Genomic DNA, 24,743 nt, shown 5'->3' with positions numbered 1-24,743 from the left:
GTTGAAAAGCACAAAGTGTCTTCACCAAGCCTTTAGACAATACTGAAAAACAAGGCAAAGATCCTTGAAGCCTATGGCAAAACCCATTCGACGAAGCAGAGAAGGATTCGTTTTTCTACATTGAAGACACCTAGATAAACTGGCTAAACATGCAAACGCAGCCCCCATCTGCCTGTTAATAGCCCGCTGCTGCGTGAGAAGGTCAATGAACTTGCCCGGTGGCTGGGCCACGAGGAATTTAAGTGTAACAATGGTTGGCTATCCCAACTTATATATACTGCCACAACCTCACGTTCTTGGCAGTGCTCGGCAAAAGCGGGAGTGTCGACACCAATGTTGTCGCGCATTAGAAGATGCATACACTGGCTTTACTGCTTGATCAGAACACGGAGGACAAAAGTATATAACTTAAACGAGGCAGCATTATTTTACAAAATGCTATCAATGATGACCTCTGCCCCAAAGGATGTGGTTCTAACGGGAAAAAAACAATCCAAGGACAGGATAACTGTCCTGTTCGTTGTGAATATGCCTGACAGTCACAAGCTTCCACTGCTGATCACTGGTAAAGTGGAGATGCCTTGGTGCTTTGAGAATGCGCGACTCCCTCTTAAGGACTACATGCTCTACAAAAATGACAAATAGGCCTGGATGACAGCAGCGCTATTTGAGAAGTATGTGTGGCATCTTGACCGCAAGTTTGCTGCTGCAGGGTGGAAAGCTGTTTTTGTCATGGACAACTGCCCAGCCTATGCTGACATCCAGAACTTGAAAGCAGTTAGGCTTGTCTTCCTACTGCTGAACGTTAGAGCAGTGTTGCAGCCTATGGATCTAGGAGTAATTCTGTAAGCAAGGAAGATTTGACCATTTGCCAAAAAGAGTACTCCAGTACTGCGGCAACTGCGAAATATATTCTACAGACGTTGTAGGTGTCATTTGCTTAATCGTGTATGCCTGGAAGCAGGTGCAGGGCAATATGATCAGGTGTTGCTGCAAGCAAGCTGGGTTTTTGAAACAAGAAGATAGTTCCTCAAATGATCTGAACGACAGTTGCAATGACATGTCAGATGCCAACTGCACTCTGCATCACGAAGGAGAGGCACTGTGTGCATGGAGGAACGACTTCGACGAAGACAACGAAAGCTTGCGCAAAGCATTGAACTTTGTGTGTTATATTTGAGCACTGAATGTGATGCATACACGTCTTATGCAGACTTGGAAAAATTACAATCGCTTAAGCCCTCCTTAAGATGGGTTTATCTTGCATTATGGCGGCACACAAGTCGTGCCATCGTTCCTACATTTATTTCAGCAGAAGGGCGAAGGTGGCGAGCGGAGCGGTGGCTGCAAAGGCCAGTTTTGTAGGCTTCTAGAATGGACTCTGGCGTGCACCATGTTTGCGCCCTCTGCACGTGCCGCCAAACTTAATATTTTGCAATGACGACCAGGAGCGCCGACCTTTAGCATCTGTGCGTAGTGGCGTCGGTGGGTGCTACAAGGCATTAAAGGGACACTAAAGGTTACCAGAAAGTCAAGTTAAAGTGATAAAGCAATGCTCTAGAACACCTAAGGCGTCAATATAATCGCGAACAGAGCTTTAGTAACAGAGAAATTGAGGTAAATGCATAACACTATTTGAGACCCCCCAGCGACATTCCGGTACTAGCCCGATGACGAAAGCACTCCTCACCATAATTTGTCACTAGTACTCAACTACTCGTATTAAAAAGATAATTTCATTAGATTATAAGACGGAAGAAAATGCTACTTGTCTATTTCTATTCGATTCTAAGAAAAAAACATTTTGACCTTTGAGTAGTATGGGTGATCGAAAGGTTTCGTTTTCACTCGACTCTGCGCGCTCGACCTTGTGCCGCGCGCGCGCTTTGGAGTTTCAGTTGTTCCTTTATCACGTCGTGCTGCGGTGGTCCTGCTGGCTCACGAAACTTGCATTTGGAACAAGCAGCGAGAATGCCACGTCCATATGATGTCGTAGGATGCGCGAACGGTCCACGGAACTTGGTCAAGGGCAGTTGCAGCGGCGAATTCAACGTTAATTATCACTGTGTGCCAATGAGTGAACCTCTCCGTTCGAAGTGGTTAAGTGCCATACCTCTGCCACAGCACGCCGGCAAAGAGCCGAAAAATCACGTAGTGCGCTCGCTGCACTTTCGTCCAGAGGATTACGAGTTCAACGCCGACTTACTGAAGCCGCATGAAGTGCCTTTCAAAGCAGGCCGTCGTCGTAGTAGTAAGCAACGACGCCGGCAGCGTGAGCCCTCAACAGCAGGTCACGTTCCAGTGCTTAAATCGCTGAACTCGAGCCCAGCATCGCGAGCTAATGTGTCGTCAGGGTCATCCATTGCAATGAGCGTCGAAGTTGGCGTCATAAAATAAAGAACCAGCTTATCGTGGTGCGCTTTCCCTTCCGCTAGCCACCATAGTTCCGTTTTCGCGCTGCTGTCGGCTCTGTCTTGGCTCTGTTTCTGGCCGCACGTTTGCGTTTTGTGCAGAAAAGCCGTAGCGCCTCCTGCGGACGCCGTTTTACTCACCGACGGCGCAACGTCACTATGAGACCATGACGTCAATACTCCTCGATCGGAGGGTGGGTGACTTGAACTGCGCTAGAGGCACGCGGACGCTTCAGAACGCATTTTCTCTTAAAATAAGTCTCTTCTTCGCACGAAACAAGCGTTTCGAGGTTTCTGGGATGGTATTTCAACAGTCCACATTGAATTAATATTAACCTTTAGTGTCCCTTTAATCATACCTTCATGTCGCAGGGTAAAGTTCGAAGATAAGCATATATTTTTGAAAAACAATACTCATATCGAAGTTCACTAAACATTTCACTTTTCATGCTTATTTAACATTTTTCTCAACTTATTTCACACTGATTCATGTTTACATGAACCGAAGTTTCCCTATTGACGTGCCTCCATACTATACTAGCGAGCGCCCAAAGCAAAGTTACAAATGCAGCCCTTAAGAAGACAAGAATACAAACACGGCAAAGCAAACTGAGAAGAAAATACCAGTTCCATGGATGGAAACATGCAGCTGGTTTCTAGTACCAACCTGAAGAATGGTAGTTTCCTGTGGACAATGCCTTCATTAGTGCGGTCATTGGCGTTGGTGAAAAGTGCCGACCACTCCGAGGGAAGTGTTGATGCTTCCACGGCGTAGCCATGATTCTGTGTGGTTATGCAGCAGCGACCAGAATCGCTAAAGAGGCAGGGCTGGTTGTGGCCACGATTGCCGTATCTGAAAACGTTTGAGAAGGTGACGCAAAACGGCAAGAGTGCATCGGCCACAAATACACTTCACGTGGAATTAAAATAGTGCAGTACACCAAATGATGGTACAGGAGTAAGATGAATAAGTCCAGCTGTGATGACAACCTTAATGGAAGGGCAGCTGCTGCTTGAGTTGCATTCTAAAGCCTGCCATTATGGAGCAAATCAGCATTGCAGCTCTATCCACTGAAGGTACATGAATGACTGATCAGTAATATACATAGCTGTAGAACCTATTATTGGCATCAAAAAGCATGACTGATTCCGGGGCACCTAACTTTCAGCGTGAAGCGCAAGAACGGACTAATTTCACGTCATGGTGCAATTCACAGATTACCGTATATATATAAATATAAGGAGGGATCTTTTTCCAAGAATACTTAACCTCTATGTCACCCCACACCTTATATGCTATACTGATCGATTCAGTTACTGTTTCAATATGGCAGCAGCAGTGCCACATTTCCAGTGATCCAGATTTTAGACAGCCGCACATACTGTAGCAACTAATAAACCCTGGCAGGTGAGCCAGCACCATATTTTTGTCGGTGTAAGTGGCATCGAGAATTGCAAAATTTGGACAATGGCCGGGTACAGATTATATGCGAATTTAGCTTTGAGGTGTGACTTCACGGCAGCGTGAATTTTGCAGGCTCAAATTTGCATATAATTCGCATTGATTATTTCGGGGGTGATCCCCGCAGAGTCTGAGTAATCCGTCAGCTACTCTATATCGCCTTATATATTGATGTACGTAAGCTCTTTTTCTTGGGTCTCTCAACTGCATCTTCGTCTTATAATCAAATAAATATGGCACTTCTCAAATACTCAATGTTGCCAGAAGTAGCACCATCCATGGCAGCGCATTCAAGCGATTACCATATTTACTTGACAGCAACTATGGCTGTGGCATGACAGGGACTTGATAACACTTGCACAACAACGACACAATGATGACGTCAATTATGGCAGCATGGCAGAAAACCTTGTTTTGAGCTCTTGACTGCCGTCGCAATAAAACATTGTGGTTCCTGCAAGGACAAAAAGGTCTCGTTCTGCTGTAGACCACTTTACATGCGATCAGCATGCTATGCTACAAATTACCACTAGATCATTCAGCTACCGTAAGAGTGATGGCTAGTACGTGGACTTGCCTAGACTTTGTGCTTGTGGTCTGAAACGCTCCTGTGACATTATTTATTAGGCTTTGTCACTGTAAATTTCAAAGCAATCATAGTTTTCTAAACAAAGCAAGACAATAAGACAATTACAATATTTATTCAAGGCTTCCTTTTTGTGGTATCTTTAGCCTCTATGTCACCCCTCACCCCCTACCACCACCACCACCACCACCATATACACAAATTTTGCCGTTGGGTGTGGCCTCAGGGAAGCGTGAATTTTGCCGTATAATGTGGCTTTACGGCAGTGCACGCTTTACACTATAGCCACACTATACGGCACAATTCACGCTGCCGTCAAGCAACACTTAAAGGCAAAAATTCACGCATAACCCGCACCCCATGTGTTGGAGCTCCCTTTCCCCACATTTCACGGCTGCCATATTGTGTTTTGGCTGTGTTAGTAATTCAGTATTTCAGGCAATCCCTGCAGAGTCTGAATAATCTGTCAGCTACTCTATATCATCTTATATAAGTGCGCATACTTAAGTTTTTTTTTTTTTTGGGGGGGGGGGTTTCTAACCAGCACTCTCACCTTATAATCGCGACCACCTTTTAATCAAATAAATATGGTTGTTTCTATGTGCATGCATAATCACGGTGAATTCTTGCATATGTAGCACAATATTCTGTTGAAAGTGATCAGCTTGAAACTGCTTGAAGTTTTAGCAAATCCATGTAATAACCATCCCTGCCATGCTGGCTGAACATTCACACTTGCAGCTCTTGTAAACATTAGCCCAAGGGTTTCCTTTAGTAATTTTTGTAAGAAACTCTGTCCCCTTGAAACAGTGTGGATGCTTATCTGTAGTGCACATGCCATGTTTTCCTGCTTTTTCGACAGTGTAGCTATGACCACCATGATGATGCCTCCCGAGACCAACATCACTGAGATAATGCAGGCACAGCAGCAAAGATTGAGTTCTAGAGGAAGCAACTAAAGAGCTGATTTGTAGACTTTCGATGTAGTGCATGTACTAGTCTTCAGCTGCATAGCACTGGTCCTTGCTGGTGCTGTCAACAAAAAACCTTGCTATCACCCTTTGCTTGGTGTATATGACACTTTGAACTAGAGAATATGCTTAACCTTCCCCAGGAGTATTGCCATTGCCATGGATCAAGGCTTGGGCAAAGATACTTAGCAATTGTATCATGATACGATACAAGATACTGCAGCAACAAGTATTTGAGATACCTATAAAAGACACTACTGCAATTATTGTATCCAATACAATACTTTCATTTGTATCTTAGGATACCGACTCTGCCTTTATAATCCTTGCCAATGGCTTCGAAGCTTGAAAAGCATGACGCGTTGAATAATGCCGGTTCCCGAAATTCAGCTTCCTCTCAATACAGCAATGTTAAACGGTGAAACATACACGAGGTATTGCGGTGACAACGAAGTATTGCGGAGAAGCATACCAAGAGTGGTAAGGGGCAATTGTTCCAGGACACAGTAGGTACTCCTTAATTATACATGCGTGCACTAGCACTCTTGTCACAGTACGAGCATCAACACACCTAATAAGTATACTGACAGGCCTTCATAACTATTTTGGACGTGCCTGTGGCTATTTGAGCAGCTGGGGGCAGTACGAGGCATGCATTCGTTTTTTTTTTTTTTTTTCGGACTGCCCGATTTCTCCAACGTTTTTGCAACCTCTAGGGAGTCCAAAAAATTGGACGTTGACTGTATACGCTGCGCTGTCAGACGTTTGTGCTTGTTTGCTTTTGTAATTGATGAGAGTCGCTGCTCTGCTTGCTGACCAGCTAGCAGTTCACCATCTAATTACAAGATTAAAAATAAGAAGCCGCAAATACTGCTGTGGAGTTTTACCTTGTCTGTAAATGTATTACCTTTTAAGCAGTTGAATCCGGCTATATCGAACTCGCAAAAAAACGCCTATCAGTTCAATATACAGCATAATTTGATATGAGCTTGCTAATTGGATGTCGTAAAAGCACATACCATTTATAAAATCACTTTATTGATGAAACTAGCTTAGCTTTGCATGAAATAGTCCTACGCTTTCTTCTGCGTGAGAATTTCGCTGCCTGCGACGCACGCACTTCAGATTGTCTAAGGAGTCGGAGCAACTGAGGCTGCAACCTTCCGCATTCGCGCAGATGCACCGGACTCGTGCGGGCGCATCAATCACTTCGGAGGATGTGGGCAAAGAACCGTCATTGCCTTCCTTATGGTGCAAATTTTCACTTGTGCTAGGTACGCTGTCGGCAATGTAGTCTTCGTTTTCGGGCTCTCCCGTGGTCTTGACACCATCATTTGTACTCACAAACTCGTCCACCGTTAATTCGTCAACAGCTTCCGGAAATTCTGACAGCTTGCTCCAAACTTCGACAACGGCTTCGTCGCATTCATCAAAATTTACAGTCATCACCGAGCACACGGAAGCCGGCACAGCTAAAGCAATTACGGATGAACCACTCATACACGGCCCATGAACGCATCGGGTGCCACAGGCACCGGGTGGTCGCGAGTTTGGCCACTTTAACCCTAATCTCCCCCTTATTCTTCAAGATCGCGATGAGAGTGCTCCTTGGAATCTTGCACGCTGCAGGGACATCAGACTTCTCACCGCGTTCGACCCGAATTATCATTTTGAGCTTCATGACGAAAGGCGAATTCTGTGGCTTCATCACGGCAACACTGCGGGAGAAGGCCCACAAGGCGCAACACAATGAACCAGAAAAACAGCGAGACAACTCGCACTTTCGCCATCTTGCACGACGAGGGCACACGAGCCCCTGATTGGCCGTCTGAGCAAGCGCTGCTGGTGGGCCAGGATCATTTTTGCAGGGGGGTGTCCATGGCTCGTCCGAGGCAGCGCGGTCACGATAGGGAGAGCGGTTGGATGGAGCCGCGCCGCCGGGTTTACCCACCGCCACGAGGGAAAGCCAACTTCTGGGAGCACTTTACCGCCGCTTCACGTTCGATATATCGGGAGTAACTGCTATTTTTGTTCGATATAAGCATAATTTTTGCTACATATACTCATTGTAACTATACCGTGTCCAGAAATTGTTAGATATATAGAATAATTCAACGTAAACATGTATGATATAGTCGGGTTCGACTGTATATGTAACATAGTCCAAAAACTGCAAGTTTTACCATGTGACTCTGCTCCACCAAAAGGGCCGCGCAAAGCATTCTACCGTATCTTTAGGGCTACAAACTGTATTGTTCGCTGTTATGTTTGATGTGGCTTCAGTGAACTCTACAAATAAAATGCGCAGCTTGAAAATTCAAGCCTAGTGGTTTTCATCATGTGTTTACGCTCTAAGCATATTTATCTTTTTTGTCACACAATCAATGAACATGGACAAACAGCAATGGCCAATCTAGTAGCTCACAACTGCTGTTAGCAGTAACAAGTGTGCGAAAAACAACATTTTGCCACGAAGTCACAGTAACAAAGGTTTTGAAATAAGAGATAAAGCCCTTGCTAAACGGACACCAAAACACGTTCCAAATGAACAGCTGCCTTTGGTGTTTGTGTTTCAAAGCAGAGGGCCAGTTCAAGCTGCTACATACATACTTCATCTTGTATGTGGTGGCACCTATAGCAAGGCACATCAGCTGGTGTCCTAGACAGATGCCGAAGACAGGCTTCAGTTTGACGGGGTCGCTGCATTCAAGGAACGTCTGCAGCATCTTGACTGTCGCGGCACACTGTGTCGGGTCTCCCGGACCGTTGCTCACGAACAGACCATCACAATCTGTGCAAGAGGATGAGAAAAGTGCCCACCAGCCAGCCTTGAGACGATAATCTGATCAAAGCCAGAAAGTAGTAAAACTGGGAAAATGAGGTACTAAAATATTCTTTGTAGTACTTAGAGTGTCAATAGTAAGCAAAATTTTAACCTTAAAGCCACAAGTGACACTAATTTGCTTCATTTGCTGCCTCAGAAACACCAGCATGTATTCTTCAAACAAGGCAACAACATGCTTGCAGAATGTCGCTAATAATTACAATCAAACCTCTCTATGCAGCAGGGAGCCCTCCTACAAATTTCTGATTCCGAAACCCTTCTTTTATGTGCCCACTTGTACTACCTCATGGCACAATAAAAATAAAAACAAAAGGAGCAAGCTTCCAAAGGTGAATGCTGTCGCTGACCGTAATTTAAGTGCCCATAATTTGGACATACTTATAATAGACTCAACGTATAGTAAACCCTTGCTATAATGAAGCTGCTTTATAAAATTATTGCTTTAGTCAATATTTCTTCCAGTCTCATCCAAATGCATGCATTTTAAACCAGATTACTTGAAGCATACCGATAAGGTGCGCCACTTAGAGCAAACTATCAGGGGGCATGTGATCGTGGCGATTGAGCTGCCAAGCACATCTATTGTTGTGACTGCCGGATCCATGATCACCACGATCAAGAGCACTGACGTGGTGCCAGCGCGTGTTAAAAATAAGAGGAAAAGAAAAACCCCTTAAAACAAAAACCGCACAGACGCAACCACACAACTCTGTTCCACAGACAGGCAGATAAGCACCGGACTGCCTCACTCGCCCTTGCTTGCTGGCTTGGGCGGAAAGATACCGCATAGACTCGTTTAAGGGCCACGCTCTTTTTCACAATTTCGATGAAGCACAGTTTTTACACAGGAACAAACCTCTTTGTCAAATGGTGCCTGCAGCCGGCAACCAATGCACACCCCTGATCCTTAAATGTACCATTGCATTAGAAGCCAATGCGCAGCTCTCGCCATCTAGTAGGGGCACGCAGAAGTGCGCAGTGTGAAAAAGTTCACCGATGAGTGCGCGTCACATTGGGGCACCGAATGTGATTGCTTCTCCGACGGAAATGTTTTTTCCCAATTTTGGCCTGCCAAGTTGAGGGCGTGGCCCTTACACGAGTCTACAATGCAGTCCACTTATAACGATGAGTTGACTTCAGAGTATTAATTTTTGCATTAGGGCTATGGGAAAAAAGAACCCATATATAACAATATGTTATTCATAGCATATCGGATATAACGATCGAAATTCCGCCTTTCGGCCGGCGTTTTCCATGCAGGATAATTCAGAAAATTGCTTTGCTAAGTTCCCTTAATCGAGATGGGGTGAAAAGTTTGCCACTATTGCCACTAGTCTGCCACTATTACCTCACAGCGCATCCCGCCAGTGTGCCAATTGTGAAAGCCATGGAGAGCATCACAAGTTGGCGCACCATGCCACAAGATGGCACCAGCTCCTTCGCATCCCGCATCACCAGCGAGCGTTCAGAGAAAAAAATTAAAAAATTCAGAGCCCTTCCACCTTGTGAAGAGGGAAGTCCAGTGAACCTGGCACTATGGTTGGTTTTGCTAAGTTGAAGTATTCCTATGGTGGGGATTTGCTATGTTGAATTTGACTACTATTGAGAGTTTAGTATTGGGTTAATAAACAGACATTTACTCAAAGATCCAGCTGTCATAATTTATTTCGTGACCATTGTAATCACTGCCTTGTTATACCTGTGGTACACGGCAAGTGGTTGCACTTCCAATGTGTTAATGTTCTTCCCGAAGGTTAGGTCGATGCAGGATTGGTGGCGAGTTGTGGGTAGGGTGGCATCAGTGAAACGCTTGAGGCCTAAGCGCTCCAACATGCAGGTAAGTATCCACGCCACGTCGAGTCTGCTCACGTTGACATTGAAATATCCCGCAACGACAATGGATGCATTGTCGGCGGGCTTATCTTCCCGAAGACATGCACCATAAACATTTTGATCACGATACGTCACACACACAGTCTCTTGCTTGACATCTTTGGAAGAGATGCAAGGCTGCAACGCAGCTGCGGCCACTTCACACTGTTGCGCACCACGCAAGCCGCTGATCGTGGCCAAGTCCCCGGCAAACCAAAGACGGTCACACGTGAAAGTGGATAGAGACAATGACGTTTTATTATAGTGTAGATATGCCAATCATGGCCCGCGCTCTAGTGCGTCGCAGAGGTGGCCGCCGAAGAGTGTGCGCCGCTGCGGTATTGCGCAATGTTAGGGGTGAGATGGTGCTCATGGCGAGGAGTACACACAACTTGGGAGAGAGGCGTCAGCGGTGGAGAGGAGTACGAATTGTTGGTCGATGTCCATGGAGACTAGATCCGCCAGAACCTAGCCATAAACAGCTTCACTGTTAAAAGCGAGAAGCGGACCGTGCCTGCGCTTCCTTTCTGCAATCTCCCTCTCTTCCTCAGTGAGTGTGGAAATGCACTGTGGAAGCAGCGGTAGGTGCCCTGACAAAGTGCAAAGCTGTGTCGCTTGAGACGAAGCTGCCAATTTTGCGAGACTCAAAATACAAGCTCGCACAGTCGATGATATTGAAAATTCTAAAAACCGCGAGCACCACAATCATGAAGGCTAGAACCAGTGACCATGCCGATAAATGGAAACGGCGGGCTTTGTGCACCCGGCCGAAACCCCATGTGTGAAGCCAACGAGGTAGTAGCTGCTGACATTACTGAACTCTGGGAGCATGTCGCTACTGGCAATAAAATAGGTGGTGCTACAATGGAGGAGTTTCTGAGTACAAATAGCGCAGCCTTGTTCTGCGAAGAATCTATGACGGGGTGATCGTTGTCGCGACAGACGGCGGCGCTGTGCGCTGGAGGCGACGAGATTGACAGTGGCCCATCTTTGGCGTCGATCCCAATGTTCACGCAAAGTGTACTGTCATTGATAGAGTCGCTCATTGATTTCATGTACACTAAATCATAGCTGCCAGTGTTCGCGCAGCCGTTGGATGCAATGCACACCACAGTTCTGAACCTGAAACTTACACAAAAGCAAGTGCAGATTTCAGACTATTTCAGCATGCCTAATGCTTGACACGCTGTTTAGAGGTATATACTATAATCGTTTCATTTTTCACAGCCTTTTTTCTACATCAATCTTTAATCGTAGCTGGGAAACTTGGTTTCGGAGGCACAAAGGTATGTTTCGCAGCTTTCTTTTTTCTTTTTTTACTGCAGTCCAGATATAGCAATGATCGGTTATAACGATCAAATTTTTTGTTCTTCTTGATATACAGTAAAACCTCATTAAACCGTACCCACTTAAACAGTAGTTTCATTTTAAAAGTAGCAAAGTCAAATCCCCGACTCAGCGGCCATTGAACATAATGTGTATTGTATCCGCATAAACTGTAACAGCTTACTGCGTACGCATCGGTTAAAACGTAGTGTTTCCACTTTTCGTCACGCAAACACGGCGGTGCGTCGTTTCTATCGAGTGGCCCGGCAGAACAACAAGCCTCAGAGATCGGAACGGCCTCCAAGCACCCTACGCGTTTGCGTGTGAAGTCACATCAACATCATCATTTTGGCGCCGTGCCAGAGAGATGCCAGAGAGCGTTGTGGCGTCATGCAAGCGAGGACTCTCGTCATGCCGAAGCTCGGATAAAAAAAAGACGGCGAGTGCTCAGCATAGAAGAAAAATTAGACATCGTCTGTGCTGTCGAACGTGACACGGAGAAGTCAGCGCTGGCATGACACGACAGGGATCTGCTGTTGACTACGGTGTGTGGCATTTCAAATGCGAAGAAGTTGCTCGGCAGTGCTGCTGCGACTACGAAGAGATGTCGGCTACGAGGTTCAACTTTTCGCCATCGCTGCCTCTGTTGTTGCCGAAGTGTCGACTAGCGACAGTGATGAGGATGGCACGGGAAGCGACAGCACGGGCAATTTAGGCCCGACAGTGGCAGAAGCTGCGCATTACGTCAGCCTCATGAATGCAATTGTCGCGACGAGAGCAGCACCCGGCAATAAAAAAGGCGTCCCGGAACTTCTGCAGCACTACTGCGCGCGTGCACGGAGAATACGTAATGCCAACGAGGAATCTGCCATGTCACTGTTTGCCGAGAAGAGGGGGCTGGCTGAAAAGCTGGCACGCAGCTTCAGTAAGTCTGAGGCCGCTGTCGTCGTGCTAGGCTGCCGCGGCATCAAACGAAAATAACACTTTTGTTGCGCGAAGTGAATAAATACTGCATGTTTTTTTCCCTTTCATCGCACTCTCTCTGAGTTCCGTTTTCAACAGGTAAGTGGGCGATCTCATGCTAATTCGGTTAACAATACGACCATTTAGTACATACTTTGTCTGAGCTTCGGCCAACTGCGGTTTAACAAGGTTCCACTGTAGTTATAAGTGCAGTGCACGTACGGTAAAAGAATGTCACTACCTTTATTTTTATTCTAGGGTCTTACTCGCGCTGAGCGAGCGAGAGACCCTCTCTGTCAGCCCACCCTATTCCTCCATGCTGCACCCGCATGTTATCAGTGATGAGTGGAACTGCCATCATGGTACCGCAGTGCTGTGGAAGTAGTATGCAACGGCACAGACAAATGTTACTCTGCTCTGCCTTCTGGGTGCCCAAAGTCACCCTACCCAACACTCTACTCTACGGCTCCCTCCCACAGCTTCTGCAGAGGAGTCAATCACGACCAAGAAGTTTGATCCTGACCTGGCTTGATGCCAATTGAAGATGCGCCGCGTGACACCCGTATTATGACTTTCGCGGAGTGGTGCTATTTCAGCTCAACTTTTTTTTTGCTTTTGTGGAGTAGTCGTTTCTGTCGAATTACCGCATATATTGAATTTTTTCGTCGCTGTTTGCATTCCGTTATAACGAGGATTTACTGTATAAGGATTTACTGTATAAGGATAACAAAAAACAAGCAATTGGGGTTTCACATGCCAAACTACCATCTAATTATGAGGCACACCGTAGTGGGAGCTGTGCATTAATTTTGATAACCTGTGGTTCTTCCATGTGTACCTAAATCCAAGCACTAGTGTTTTTGTATTTTGCCAAGGATGGCATAGGTCTCAAACAAAACATACAAGTTGCAGTGATGCCGAGATAATGTGAACATGAAACAGATAAAAAAAAAAGGAAACGTTGTGGTTAACCCCAATTTCCCAACACTTTGATGTCCCCAGCAGTACATTTGCGGCTATAAAGGGCAGCAGAAGTAACAAGCCTCGTTCAGTGAATAAAACTGCTGCGTCACTCAAATGTATTGTGCTTAAGACTCTAGGCATGCTTTGTGCACGGAGCAAGAAACATTTAGGAGTGGAAACTCCGCTGTTTGCGGCGGCCAGAAAAGGTCACAAGCCTGCGGAGCCATTATCATGCTGGCGGCACCTGGCAGCCTAGAAAGAAATTACCGCCGTTTTGGTTGCCAGGGTAACCGGTCGAGCGTGTTGCTCCCGTTCGGCCGCGCGCGCCTGACTTCTATTGAGGGCACGGAGGAAGTGGCCGGAGAGCGTGCCGGAGCCGCCTGGCCAGGCGCTGCATTTTTTGTTTTTTCGCTGCAGCTGCTACGACGCGCCGCATGGCGCCGCCACTGTATACGGCCCCGTCGGCGCATACAATTAATTGTGACCTTATCTGGTCGCCTGCGCTCGCTCGCGCTGACAGGAGTTTCACCTCCTAAATGCCTTCCTCCGTGGCTTTGCAATAGCATTTAGAGGACAGCTCACCCTTGGGGTCCACAGGATGGTCCCAGGGCACTACTGTGACCCGAGCTCCCCGAGATATGAGACAGCGCAGCTGGTTGTACTTCATGCCGCAGTCCACCACGGTGATCGATGGCTTGCCTCCTTTATTGTACACAACGGGTTCCTGCAAGATGCGAACCGCACAGACGTCTCAGACAGCTCTAACAAACCTACAAGCAGTGGCTGTACTTTTGAGCTATCACTTTCGGGGATATTTTCAACTCTAGCATCACATAATGTTTAGTGCATGATGCATCCAATAAAGGCGCGCTTAAAGTGACATCTCCAAAAGTAGCTGACCAAGAAATACATGCCTAAGGAAGCACTTGCCTACTCCATTAATACCAGAAAGCCCTAACACCATTCCACACACAGGAAAATTACAACGATTTGATCACCTTTATTTCTAGCCATGAAGAGTAGACCTGCATCAAAAGCATGAGGAAATTGTATTTTAGTTAAAAATTAATGTAATACAGTCGCCGACCGATTTTCCGGACTCCAAAAATTCGGACATGCCCGATTATTCGGTCAGCTTCGCGGCACCGCCATTCTCCCCATAGACCATAATGTATAACAACTGCCGAAAGTTCGGACCCCTTGCAACCTCTCGTCTGATTTTTCGGACACTCCTTGAGCCAACTCGATCGAGGGCATCATGCACCGACTCTGACCGGCGCATAGTTCGACTTGCCGAACGCCATTTTTGTTTTGAACGGAGCCTTCTTGCTGTCCCACGAAGTGGCGCTACTGGAAATCCCCGCTCAGCATCATCGTTTCTGTCTGGTTTGATAGAGTGGCCGTAAAGCAGTTCCGCTTTCAGCTTAGTAAGCCATGTCAAGACAATCCAGCAGCTGATTTGTTTCTTTCGTGCACGACGCTGCGAGCAGGCCACGTTTTTCGTAAGTGCGACTGGTGTCGGCACGGTGGTGTTTGCTTTGTGTGCTGTGTCGAGGTTTCGGTGATCCAACGCGGCGTACGGAAACATCGCGTCAAGTGTCTAATGGCGCCGACAGTGCCCGCGCAGACTGCGCTGGGGAATGCCGGCAAGCGGGTGCCGGGAGGCCTAAGATTTGTCGCCTTCCGATGTGCTCCCTACTGACGCGGAAAATGTTCTGCCGAAACCTGCGCAGTGGTTGCATTGCGATTCCGGACACCATCAGACAGTTTCACAGGTGCTGACACTGCTGTACTGACATGCACAGAACTCGACGACGGCGAGATCATTCGTCAGGTTTCTGCTGCACCGCCGGACGATGACTCCGAGTCGGAAGATGACGCACCATGTGCTACGCTGCCGTCGCATGCGGTGCGTGCACAAGCAGTGACTGTGCTTTCAGCCGCCTATAGTGACCGTAAGACCCTCTCCGAGATTCAGGCTTATCTGATTGCGCGTAAACGGAACAGCGTGCAACGACGCACTCACGATTTCTTCAAGCCTACTGCCAAGCCCGAATAAGTGCGTGGAAATAAAGGATTAAATTTTTTTTTTTCTTAATCCGCTTTTTCGGACACCTGTTTATTCGGACATTTCCGCAGTCCCCGTGAGGTCCGAATAAATGGTCGGCGACTGTAATTAGTAAATAGTACTGAGCTATCCACAACTGAAGCATCACTCCAGCATGTTGAAAATGCTACCATGGCGTTTGCGCTGTTTTCCGCATTATCAGCATTTTGAGGTATGAAACTCAGCGTGTCACTATGATACACTGGGCAAAGTGGAATTCAGAAGGAGAGAGAAGATTGTGTCGCGACATCGGATATAATGTCCTGCACTTCTGAAAGGTGCAACAACTGTTGCACCATGTTGGGAACTCGTTAGATGACGCTAGTGGTACAATAAGTCAAATGTCAGACCATATCATGCATAAAACCACATGGCCTCTCTACTGAGGTGCCCCTCTCCTTCCTTTGTAAGGTCGCGAATGGCACAGAGGCCATGGGCCAAGGGGAGACGTGCGACTTACTGTAGGCAGTTTTGGGCTTCTTACTTTTGCAGAGTGACATCAATATCCTTGGGCAGTTCGTGCTGTTTTTTGCTGGTACAGTAGAATCTCTTAACTTTTGAACTTTTGACTCCAAGGAAACTGGAAATTTATTAGAATAAAGCTAAGGAGAGCCCCTTTAAATATAGCGCCCGATCAATTGTGCGGTACAGTGTACAACACCAAACTGTCACTGGGCTTGCATTGAAAATCTTGTCTTTCCTCCAACAGCGCACAACGACATGCATTGGGAGACTCCTCGGCTCCGTATAAAGTGAAAGTGCGATAAGATCGCACCTCGCGTGCCATTTGCTATGGGTGTGAGGGAAAATGTGCGAGGATGAGCCGAGAAGGGTGGGGACTTGAAATGCTCGTGTGATGCTGGTATGAAAGGTGTTCTATTTGGTTTCTTCCTGTCTACGTTTCTGGCATAGCAGTGCAGCCATGTTGTGCATGCTCGCAAATACCTCAACGAGACATCAATGATGTCTGAAAACGGTGTTATTTGTCATGCAAGCACGAAAGTGCTAACACTAGCAGTTGTAGTTTTCCTACACCATGCAGTACCCTTCTCACCTTGAGAGAGACTTCCTTGACAAGGTTCAGCAAATTTGGGTTTTCAAACTGCAGGGAAGTGTGCTCCATGCCTTCTATTATAATCTGCAAATGAGCAGAGGCAGAAAGAAAAGCTTACAATAAATTCATATGCCAGTTTGACGCATGAGCTTAAACAACGTCCAAGAGCTATGAAATCATCTAGAAATACTATAAGGCAGTGGAAAACAAAGCACGTTTTTTATCACCGACAATCGTGTGCCATAATCAGCTGAAGGAAAGCGCCGGTGAACCCAAAGGCACCAAGGACACTGGGTTCCTTGTTATCACTGTTTTTATTAACAAGTTCAAATGCAAACAAAACCTATGAAAAGAGGCTTGTGGCAGCTGCCTCTAAATGGGGAACCACTACAGCTTCCTTCAAATGAAAGGTGGCAGTGGAAGTACAGGCAACAAAGGCCAAGAAACAAACAAAAATACAACACGTTGGGATAATTAGCCCTGCACATTCCCATTGCACTTACGACACATATTCCATAAGTAGACAGAGCCCTTTTCTGTTTCCCTTACAAGGAACACCGAAGTTCTACAGTAATAAATAATATGCCATCCACAAAGCAGCAGGACCAACTGGTTAGTCAATAAAAGTGAAGAAGCTAAAGCACTGCACTTATGTTTCCTTCAATATGTACGGAATGACACAGTTGGTACTTTTACACACTGAAGCAAGCTACATATGCTCTTTGTATGATGTATTTGCCACACATAGGATGCACTGTTTTTTAGGGCCTGCAGCAGAATTTATAGCAGCTGACTGGGTCGACATTTTAAAAGTCTGCCTCAATTACATGACCTTTTTCCAGGGGAGCACTGTGCAATGATGACCAAAATTTCAACTGCTACATGATGGTTCGATTGCCAAGACAAGACATGCAACACTAAATTGCTAACATTGTTGCTAGGAATTACTGACGTTTGCTCGGTGACAAACCCAACATATCAGCACAAGCCCCGACTACAAAATTGCGCAGCGAGTGTCTTTTGAACCTCGGTGCTCTGAAAGATACGGCAATATTAAAAGAAGACAAAGTGCCAGATCAGACAAGTGTGTCGTCAGTACTTTCCTAGAGAAACCCCTTCACACTCAACAGCAGCTGCTGACAAAACATTCCCTACACTGCTCCTGCTGTCTTCCCATAGCTGCCACTTCTCAAAGGCAAGCACACGTGTGTCATATATGCTATGGCTTAACCACAAACCATATTCATGCTGCACAATTTCTATGCTGGAAAAGCATGTTGTTCTCAATACAGCCGACACTGCTGAAGACATGAGAGGCTGTATTTCTGCTCCCATAACCAAAAATTCAAGAAGTTAAACCAAAAAAGGGGGGCTGGCATCAATGCCTTCATTTTCCAGGGACGCTGGACTTTCACACAACCCTATGCTTCCCTTCACAACTCTTACATCTGCTGAATCTTGGTTTCTCCACATGACACGTGTGCAATGGCAAGAGGCATGAGCGTGGTTACGCAGCCATGCCAAGAGATGGCTCGAGTGTTCCGTGCTAGTAGTACATACTGCCTAACGATATGGATAGCTCAGGTGCGAGAAGTGTTTACAGTTACTGGTTTTGGAACAGTGACGAGCACAAACTGCGTGCTTTCCAGGGTGCTTTGCAATTCTCTGGACTCTAGGCTTAGAGTAGACACAGCTGTTGGTTATGTGCTTTGCATCCTCCTTGTCTCGTCACTGTCACCCCATCATGCTCCTTTCATTCTTTCCTTCTTCGCCTTCCCCCCGTACAGAGTAGCCGCCGAGAGGCATGTGCTTCAGGCTGGCTTCCCTGCATTTCGTATCATTAAACTTATCTCTCTCTCTGTCCTGCAGAAGGCTTCTTGTCTGGAAGCAAAACTCGACACCAGCATCGGTACGCTCATACGTGCTTTGATTCACTGAAATGCAGGAGCGGAAGTCTCGGGCCTTGGAGCCAGGCACAGGCTCCAATAACCACAGCATCAAAGAGCGAATGATGTTATTTGTGATCGAGATAACAAATCTCGGCTGGCTTTAGGCGTACTGAGAGGGCCGACTCACATGTATTCAGTGATTTACCAACAAAATCCTCCACTATCTCCCTTGTTCAAGTGTAGCAATGCCGTCACGACACCGTGGTTTCTGTAGCATGGTCAGTGTTGCTGCTTGTACAATGCACAGGCACAGCCGGGTGAGAGAGACAAGGTACATAGACAGTGGGAAAATGATGCCTTTATTCTGCGGCAAGCGGTTATATAACACACAGTGGTCGACGGTGGTCACCCAATCCGTAACATAAAACAATGCACGGTGCAACGTGCTCTGCTGCTACGGACCGACAGAAGGGCGCCGTCTGCTACTGACACAGTTTCATTGAAAAATGGCTTGCATCTACTGCTACAATGCTGTGCACGGTGGGAACATGGGGGGAATTTCAAAAAGTAGCTATGCTCTTATAGCCACACATTCAAACATTTGTTGATGCTCTGGATTATCTGAAAGCGACATTCTTTATGCTGTACTGTACGTGCGCATACGCTCCTGGTTTTTATTTAAGCTCACGGCTTCCTAATAAAAATTTAGTTGCAAGTAAAGCGATTATGGGTGTTTCCTTCAACGAGTGCCTTAGCTTTTCCTGCGCCACAGTTAATTACGGTTGGCCCATACCAACTCTGCCAATTTTTGTTGTCGTCTTCTATCTACACAGGCATGGCTGGCAATAGCCTACTGCATTTATTTCGATGTAGTTCCAACATTTTTTCAAAAATGATACACAAAATGAGCTATCAACCTATATTCGTGACTGAAGAATGTCAACCTATATTCATTATCAAAGCTAACAAAATTACTGAGCTAATGGAGTTCTTTTGTCCAGTATGGAGATTATCCAGGTTGCCTGAAATGCTGCATAGCCAACACAGTTATTAGCACCAAGGACAATGTCATTTTGGGGCTTTAGTAGGATCTTGATGAGGGCTAGTTGGCTCGTATTTAGAACTGGGGTTAAACAGCGTGAATAAAACAAGGACACGAGGAAACAAATGCCACAGGCTGCAATCGGCACAAGAGGCTGCAGTTGTCTCTGGTATTTGTTTCCTGGTGTCCTTGTTTTATTCGCGCTGTTTAACCTCAGTTCTGATTTGGGGCATCCATCCTGCCTGTGAAGTATCCCACGAGGTCAACTTGTCTGGCAGTTCTGACGAGGATGCAGCTTGTGGCATTGACTAGCGAGTTTTAGTAGCCGAGCTCATGATAAATAAAGGTATGTCATGTTCAAAGTTTTCGTTTTTCTAAAAGATATGTGTCAACGTATAAACGAATTATAATGTTTTATTTCTTGGCAAGGTCAATATATAGGGGTTAACCTATATTTGTATTCGACCTACTTTCAAGTAAACACAATACCTAGCGATTACTGTTGAACAAAGCTGCATAACGTCCCGCTTTGTTTACTCTTATGCCTCTCCTTTTTTTCCTCTGCAGTCTCTTCTTTTAACCTCTACCTTCCCTTTACCCTTTCTCTGGTGTAGGGCAGCCAACCAGGCTCAGTCCTGGTTAACCTCCCCGCCTTTCATTTATCATTTGCTCTCTCTCTCTCTCTTCAGTCTCAGTGCAAATCTTACAGTGGAAAAGACATGAAATGTGAAAAAATAACCAGAATGATAGAATAAGCATGCATATTCGCAATTCCATTGCTCTCTGTTCTGTTCTTGATGTGCATATGTGTTTGCGCATACGGGTACCTTTCTTGAAAAGTGTATGCATCTTCTCTCACGATAGTTGGGAGGGATGCTCTTTTCTATAAAGTCACTTTTACACACTGTTTCGCACCTTTCCACTGTAAGAAGTATGAACCAACCAGCCCAACAACAAGTAGTTACACATTATATCTGTCTACATGTGGGTATATCTTCATAATTTACCAACAAAGGACTCTGCAACGTGCTGTAAACTTATATTTGTATATCCACCGATAGTTCGTCAGCAAGCTCTAAAATCTTGAGAAACAGATTGCTGCTTATCTTAATGAAAGCAGACATTAAGCCTGGGACAAGATAGCACAGCCTTACATGCACTCCAATGCAGGCTATGAAAAGGAAGGTACGCTTCACCTTTCCAAGCATGGTGCCCTTTTCCCGAATCTTCTTGGTCAGTTCCCGAGTGTCAATTCCTGTAAGACAATGCTTCGTGTAAGCTTGTGGTAGTTAAGTAGGCTAGAACACTCCGAGTGCAGGGGGGAAAAAAAATGCAATCCCTCCAACTAAAACACTGGCAACCAAGGCTTGCTGACAGTGTTTTAAGTTCAATGTAAAGGTGGGGACAAAATGCTACAGGATCTGTAAGCGCATGCCAAACTGCATTGCTGCACTTCATGATGAAGCAAGCACCTGGTGTCGAGACATCACAGTGAGCATGCATGATTTTTTTCTTGTTCACGCACTTGCCAAATACGCCCCCTTCTAGCCATCCTGCTATTAGTGACGTCATTAATACAGATGATTACGCTAGTAGAGCAGTGTCTGCTTTGGCTGATGGAATGTGTGGTGCATTGTCGCACATCACAACAGGCAAAATAGATACTGCTCTTCTAGCGTAATCTTTTGCACTCATCACGATTCCAATGGCAGTCACAAACAAAAATGTCACTGACACTTTTGTTTGTAAAAAAAAAAAAAAGAAAGAAACGGAACCCTATAGTATGCAGAAGAAAATAATTTTTGTTTATGACTATCACTTTGCAAAGCAGCTTTTCTCCCAATGTTTTACAAGTAGCCAAACAAGACAAACAAGGGATGACTCAGGCTGCAGCCAGAGATATCTCATAATAATACACTCAATAACTGGGAACAGGACTGTGAAAGGGATTATCTGTGCAGGAAGAAAGTAGGAGGAAATGAACGAAAAGTATGAGAAGATGGAAAATGGCATCTAGCAGGAGAATTAAAGGAATTTTCAAGGCCATCTGAGATTCTCCTTTACAATATTCACAGTAGTTGGCCTGAAGGAGGCAAGCCTCATCACTGACATGTTGCTTTCAGCTCAAGACATCCCGTGTTTAACCACTGTTCTGTTCCGATGACTGACAGATGGAGGTCTTCAACCATCAAGGAAACTACTTTTCCTCTATGTAAACTTTTGAAGTAATCAGGAATGTTCACTTCCATCCTGTTCAGCATGTGATGATAAGTGCAACTTGTAGAGGTAGATCCGAAACTGATGAGGATTGCAAAGAAGTGTCTGGCTTTCCTGAGAGGGCATTCTTGATTTCAACACACCACCTTGGCTACGGCTGTTCTAATGCAATGCACTCGAGCATCTCATCTCAATGCAAAAATTAAATTGTGGGGTTTTACGTGCCAAAACCACTTTCTGATTATGAGGCACGCCGTAGTGGAGGACTCCGGAAATTTCGACCACCTGGGGTTCTTTAACGTGCACCTAAATCTAAGTACACGGGTGTTTTCGCATTTCACCTCCATCGAAATGCGGCCGCCGTGGCCGGGATTCGATCCCGCGACCTCGTGCTCAGCAGCCCAACACCATAGCCACTGAGCAACCACGGCGGGTCATCTCAATGCAACTCCTCCACTATCAGCTACAGGCCAATGCTGTGTTATACTCCTTGACCCCACTGATAACTCCTTCGGTCTCCGATACACCTTTGCTAAGTGAGTTACAGCCTGGCATATCACAATATTTTATTGTGATAGTAATTACAGTGAAACCTTGTTATTACGAACACCACAGTAACAAACTTTTCAAAAATCCTCTGCTGAATGCTTATAGTTTCAATGTAAAAATACTTAAGCACTATGAACTGCAGAATACCAAACTTTTCACAGTAGCAACCAGTATTCGGTTTCGCAAGGGGACTACATATTCTTTTTCTTTCTTTCTTGTTATTGCAGAGGCGACGATGCATCAGTTTTTACTAGTGCATGCTCCTCCCAGACAAGTGTCGCGCAGCAATGGAGGTGCACCTCTTCCTTCTTTCCCCCTTCTTTCTCCACATGCCTCTTCTTTCTTACGTGCTTCTCTCTGTGACCATAACAGCTATGCGCAGGGAGAAATGTAACCTCTATGTTCGCAGGGATGCCACACAGTCTCACTTTTCAAATGGTGTCAAAGTTTGCCCTTTGAAATAGCACATGTGTCCACAAGGAATGTGAAAAACAAGCAAATATATATATATTGTGCCTTGGAGGCAACATGGAACTTCCTCTTTCCTCTTTGTTGGTGGTTTTCTCTGCATCAGCGCCTCTCTAGCATGCGCCACTCTTACTATACAATGCTTCGGTGGTGCATGGCAGTGGTACCTACGAAAAATAGCTACAGTGCAGATCGAGCACCAACAGCGACGTTTTCATGGATAGCTCGTATGATGACAACTGAAAACCCGCGTCCCCCCTTAACGGGCGGAATGTTTAATTTTGGGGTCTTCACTATCACGAAGTTTTAGAATAATGAACAATTTGCCGTGGTCCCCTGAAGTTCGTTATATCGAGATTTCACTGTATATCGACACTCCAGGCGAATTTCAGCTGCTGTCATCACCATTGGCATTGCCGTGAGGTTCCATATAAAGTCCAAGTGCGATAAGGGGCCGTATAATGTAGAACTATTCCAATACGTTTTTATTCCGATCTCCCGACGTAAAATTTGCGTAACCGCCGACGCAAGCATCAGGCAGTCACCCGCAGGGTTGTCTGAACAGACCAATCAAGCGCGCTCCTCGTTCATAGGAGGTCCCTTTTGTTAGCTTGAAAAGCGAATAACATTGCCTACGCTGAGTGGCTTGTCTTATCTAATTGGCTCACAAGAGGCGAGGAGCACGCTCAAGTGGAGAGGGATTCGATGGGGCTGAGCCAGTGCACTGAAAATAGATAACCGGATGAAGAGGGTGGTGCAGGCGTCTGCAATTGGTCCGCTTTCTCTTACTTAGCTTGCGGTAGCTCGTCTACAATCGCGGCAGCATGCAACGGAAGCCTAAGAATGACGCTAAAACGGATCCTCAGCAAAGAAGAGCTGGTAGAACGAGGTCGTAAACGTGCCAAAAGTTCTCCAAAACGTTACACGGCCACGCAAAAAGCTTTAATACACGTGAGAACTGGCTACTTGTACCAGCAGGTATGAGTAGCCAGTGCCTCAGCGATCGGCGGCAGCCATCTTTTATTCCTTTCGGAACGGGGCAGCCTGCGGCTATTCAGAAGAAAATTCAGTTTTGTTCGGCATATTAATGAATCTTTAATGCGTACACGTCACTTTGACGCCGCGAGTTTTTGCGGTTTCATGACGTCGCGTGAGAGGCAGGTGAAGTGGGCGCAGCCCGAAAACATTTGACCAATAGTCGAGGGCTAATGCCAAAAAGGTGTCAAATGAGAAAACTATTTTTCTTTTGTTCAGTCAACATATGCATAATCAGTGTGTACACGTCATATCAGATGGGGAGCTATCGTGGTTTTCATGATGTTGTGTGACAGACAGGTGAACTGGGGGTGGCCCAAAAAAGTTTTTTGACCAATCGCGGAGGGCTGATTGCAGAATTGGAATAGAAAAGTTTGGAATAGTTTTACGTTATAGCGCCCAAGATCGCAGCTGCACATTGTACGCTGTAGGTGCAAGGTAAGGCATGTGAGGGTGAGCAGAGAAGGACTGCGACTTGATGCGCAGCGTCTTCTCGCTTGCACAAGGAAGGAAGGTGGGGAGATGAGTATGCACTCGGAGAAGGAAGAAGTGCAGGTTACAGTGCATGTCCTCTTCTAGTCCGGCCGCCGCTGAGGGTGGCCGGACTAGAAGGGAGGTAATCTGCAGTGGGTGCAACAGCTAGGTGAGCCGGGATAGTGCCTTCAAGTGTGCTGTATTTTTACACATTTAGTTCGCACTGAGGGGAGAGGCAGCACGAAGGAGAATTCGCTCGTTGCTGCTGCCCCTCGTCATTGGGCCACCATTGTGATACCGAGTGTTCGCGGTCATCGAGTCAGACCTGTTCATGTTTGCCAGTGTGTGCGTGACACCATGCTTATTAATTTAATTGGTAAGCGAATGTTTACTGCAATTTATACGACCAATAAAACTACGAACCTTGCTACATGTAGTTGTCTGATACTTGGCTATCGCTATCACTGCTTTGCCTTTCGGGCAATGTGGCTTTGTTTGGTTCCACTGCA

General features: G+C 46.0%; 1 protein-coding gene across 1 annotated transcript in view; it reads right to left on the bottom strand.

The window, feature by feature from the left end:
* r (carbamoyl-phosphate synthetase 2, aspartate transcarbamylase, and dihydroorotase rudimentary) overlaps positions 1-24,743 on the bottom strand; it is a 184,959-nt gene that overhangs the window by 147,178 nt on the left and 13,038 nt on the right. Inside the window, exons 4-8 of the mRNA XM_055069310.2 lie at positions 20,688-20,746; positions 16,561-16,644; positions 13,982-14,123; positions 8,041-8,221; positions 3,079-3,264 (exon numbers count right to left, since the gene is read on the bottom strand). Of these exons, the coding sequence (XP_054925285.2) occupies positions 3,079-3,264; positions 8,041-8,221; positions 13,982-14,123; positions 16,561-16,644; positions 20,688-20,746 (652 nt within the window). The remainder of the gene's footprint in view (positions 1-3,078; positions 3,265-8,040; positions 8,222-13,981; positions 14,124-16,560; positions 16,645-20,687; positions 20,747-24,743) is intronic.

This window comes from Dermacentor andersoni, chromosome 9, assembly GCF_023375885.2.
Source record: "Dermacentor andersoni chromosome 9, qqDerAnde1_hic_scaffold, whole genome shotgun sequence".
Classification (NCBI taxonomy): Eukaryota; Metazoa; Arthropoda; class Arachnida; order Ixodida; family Ixodidae; genus Dermacentor; species Dermacentor andersoni.
This window is presented reverse-complemented; position numbering and strand designations above follow the sequence as displayed.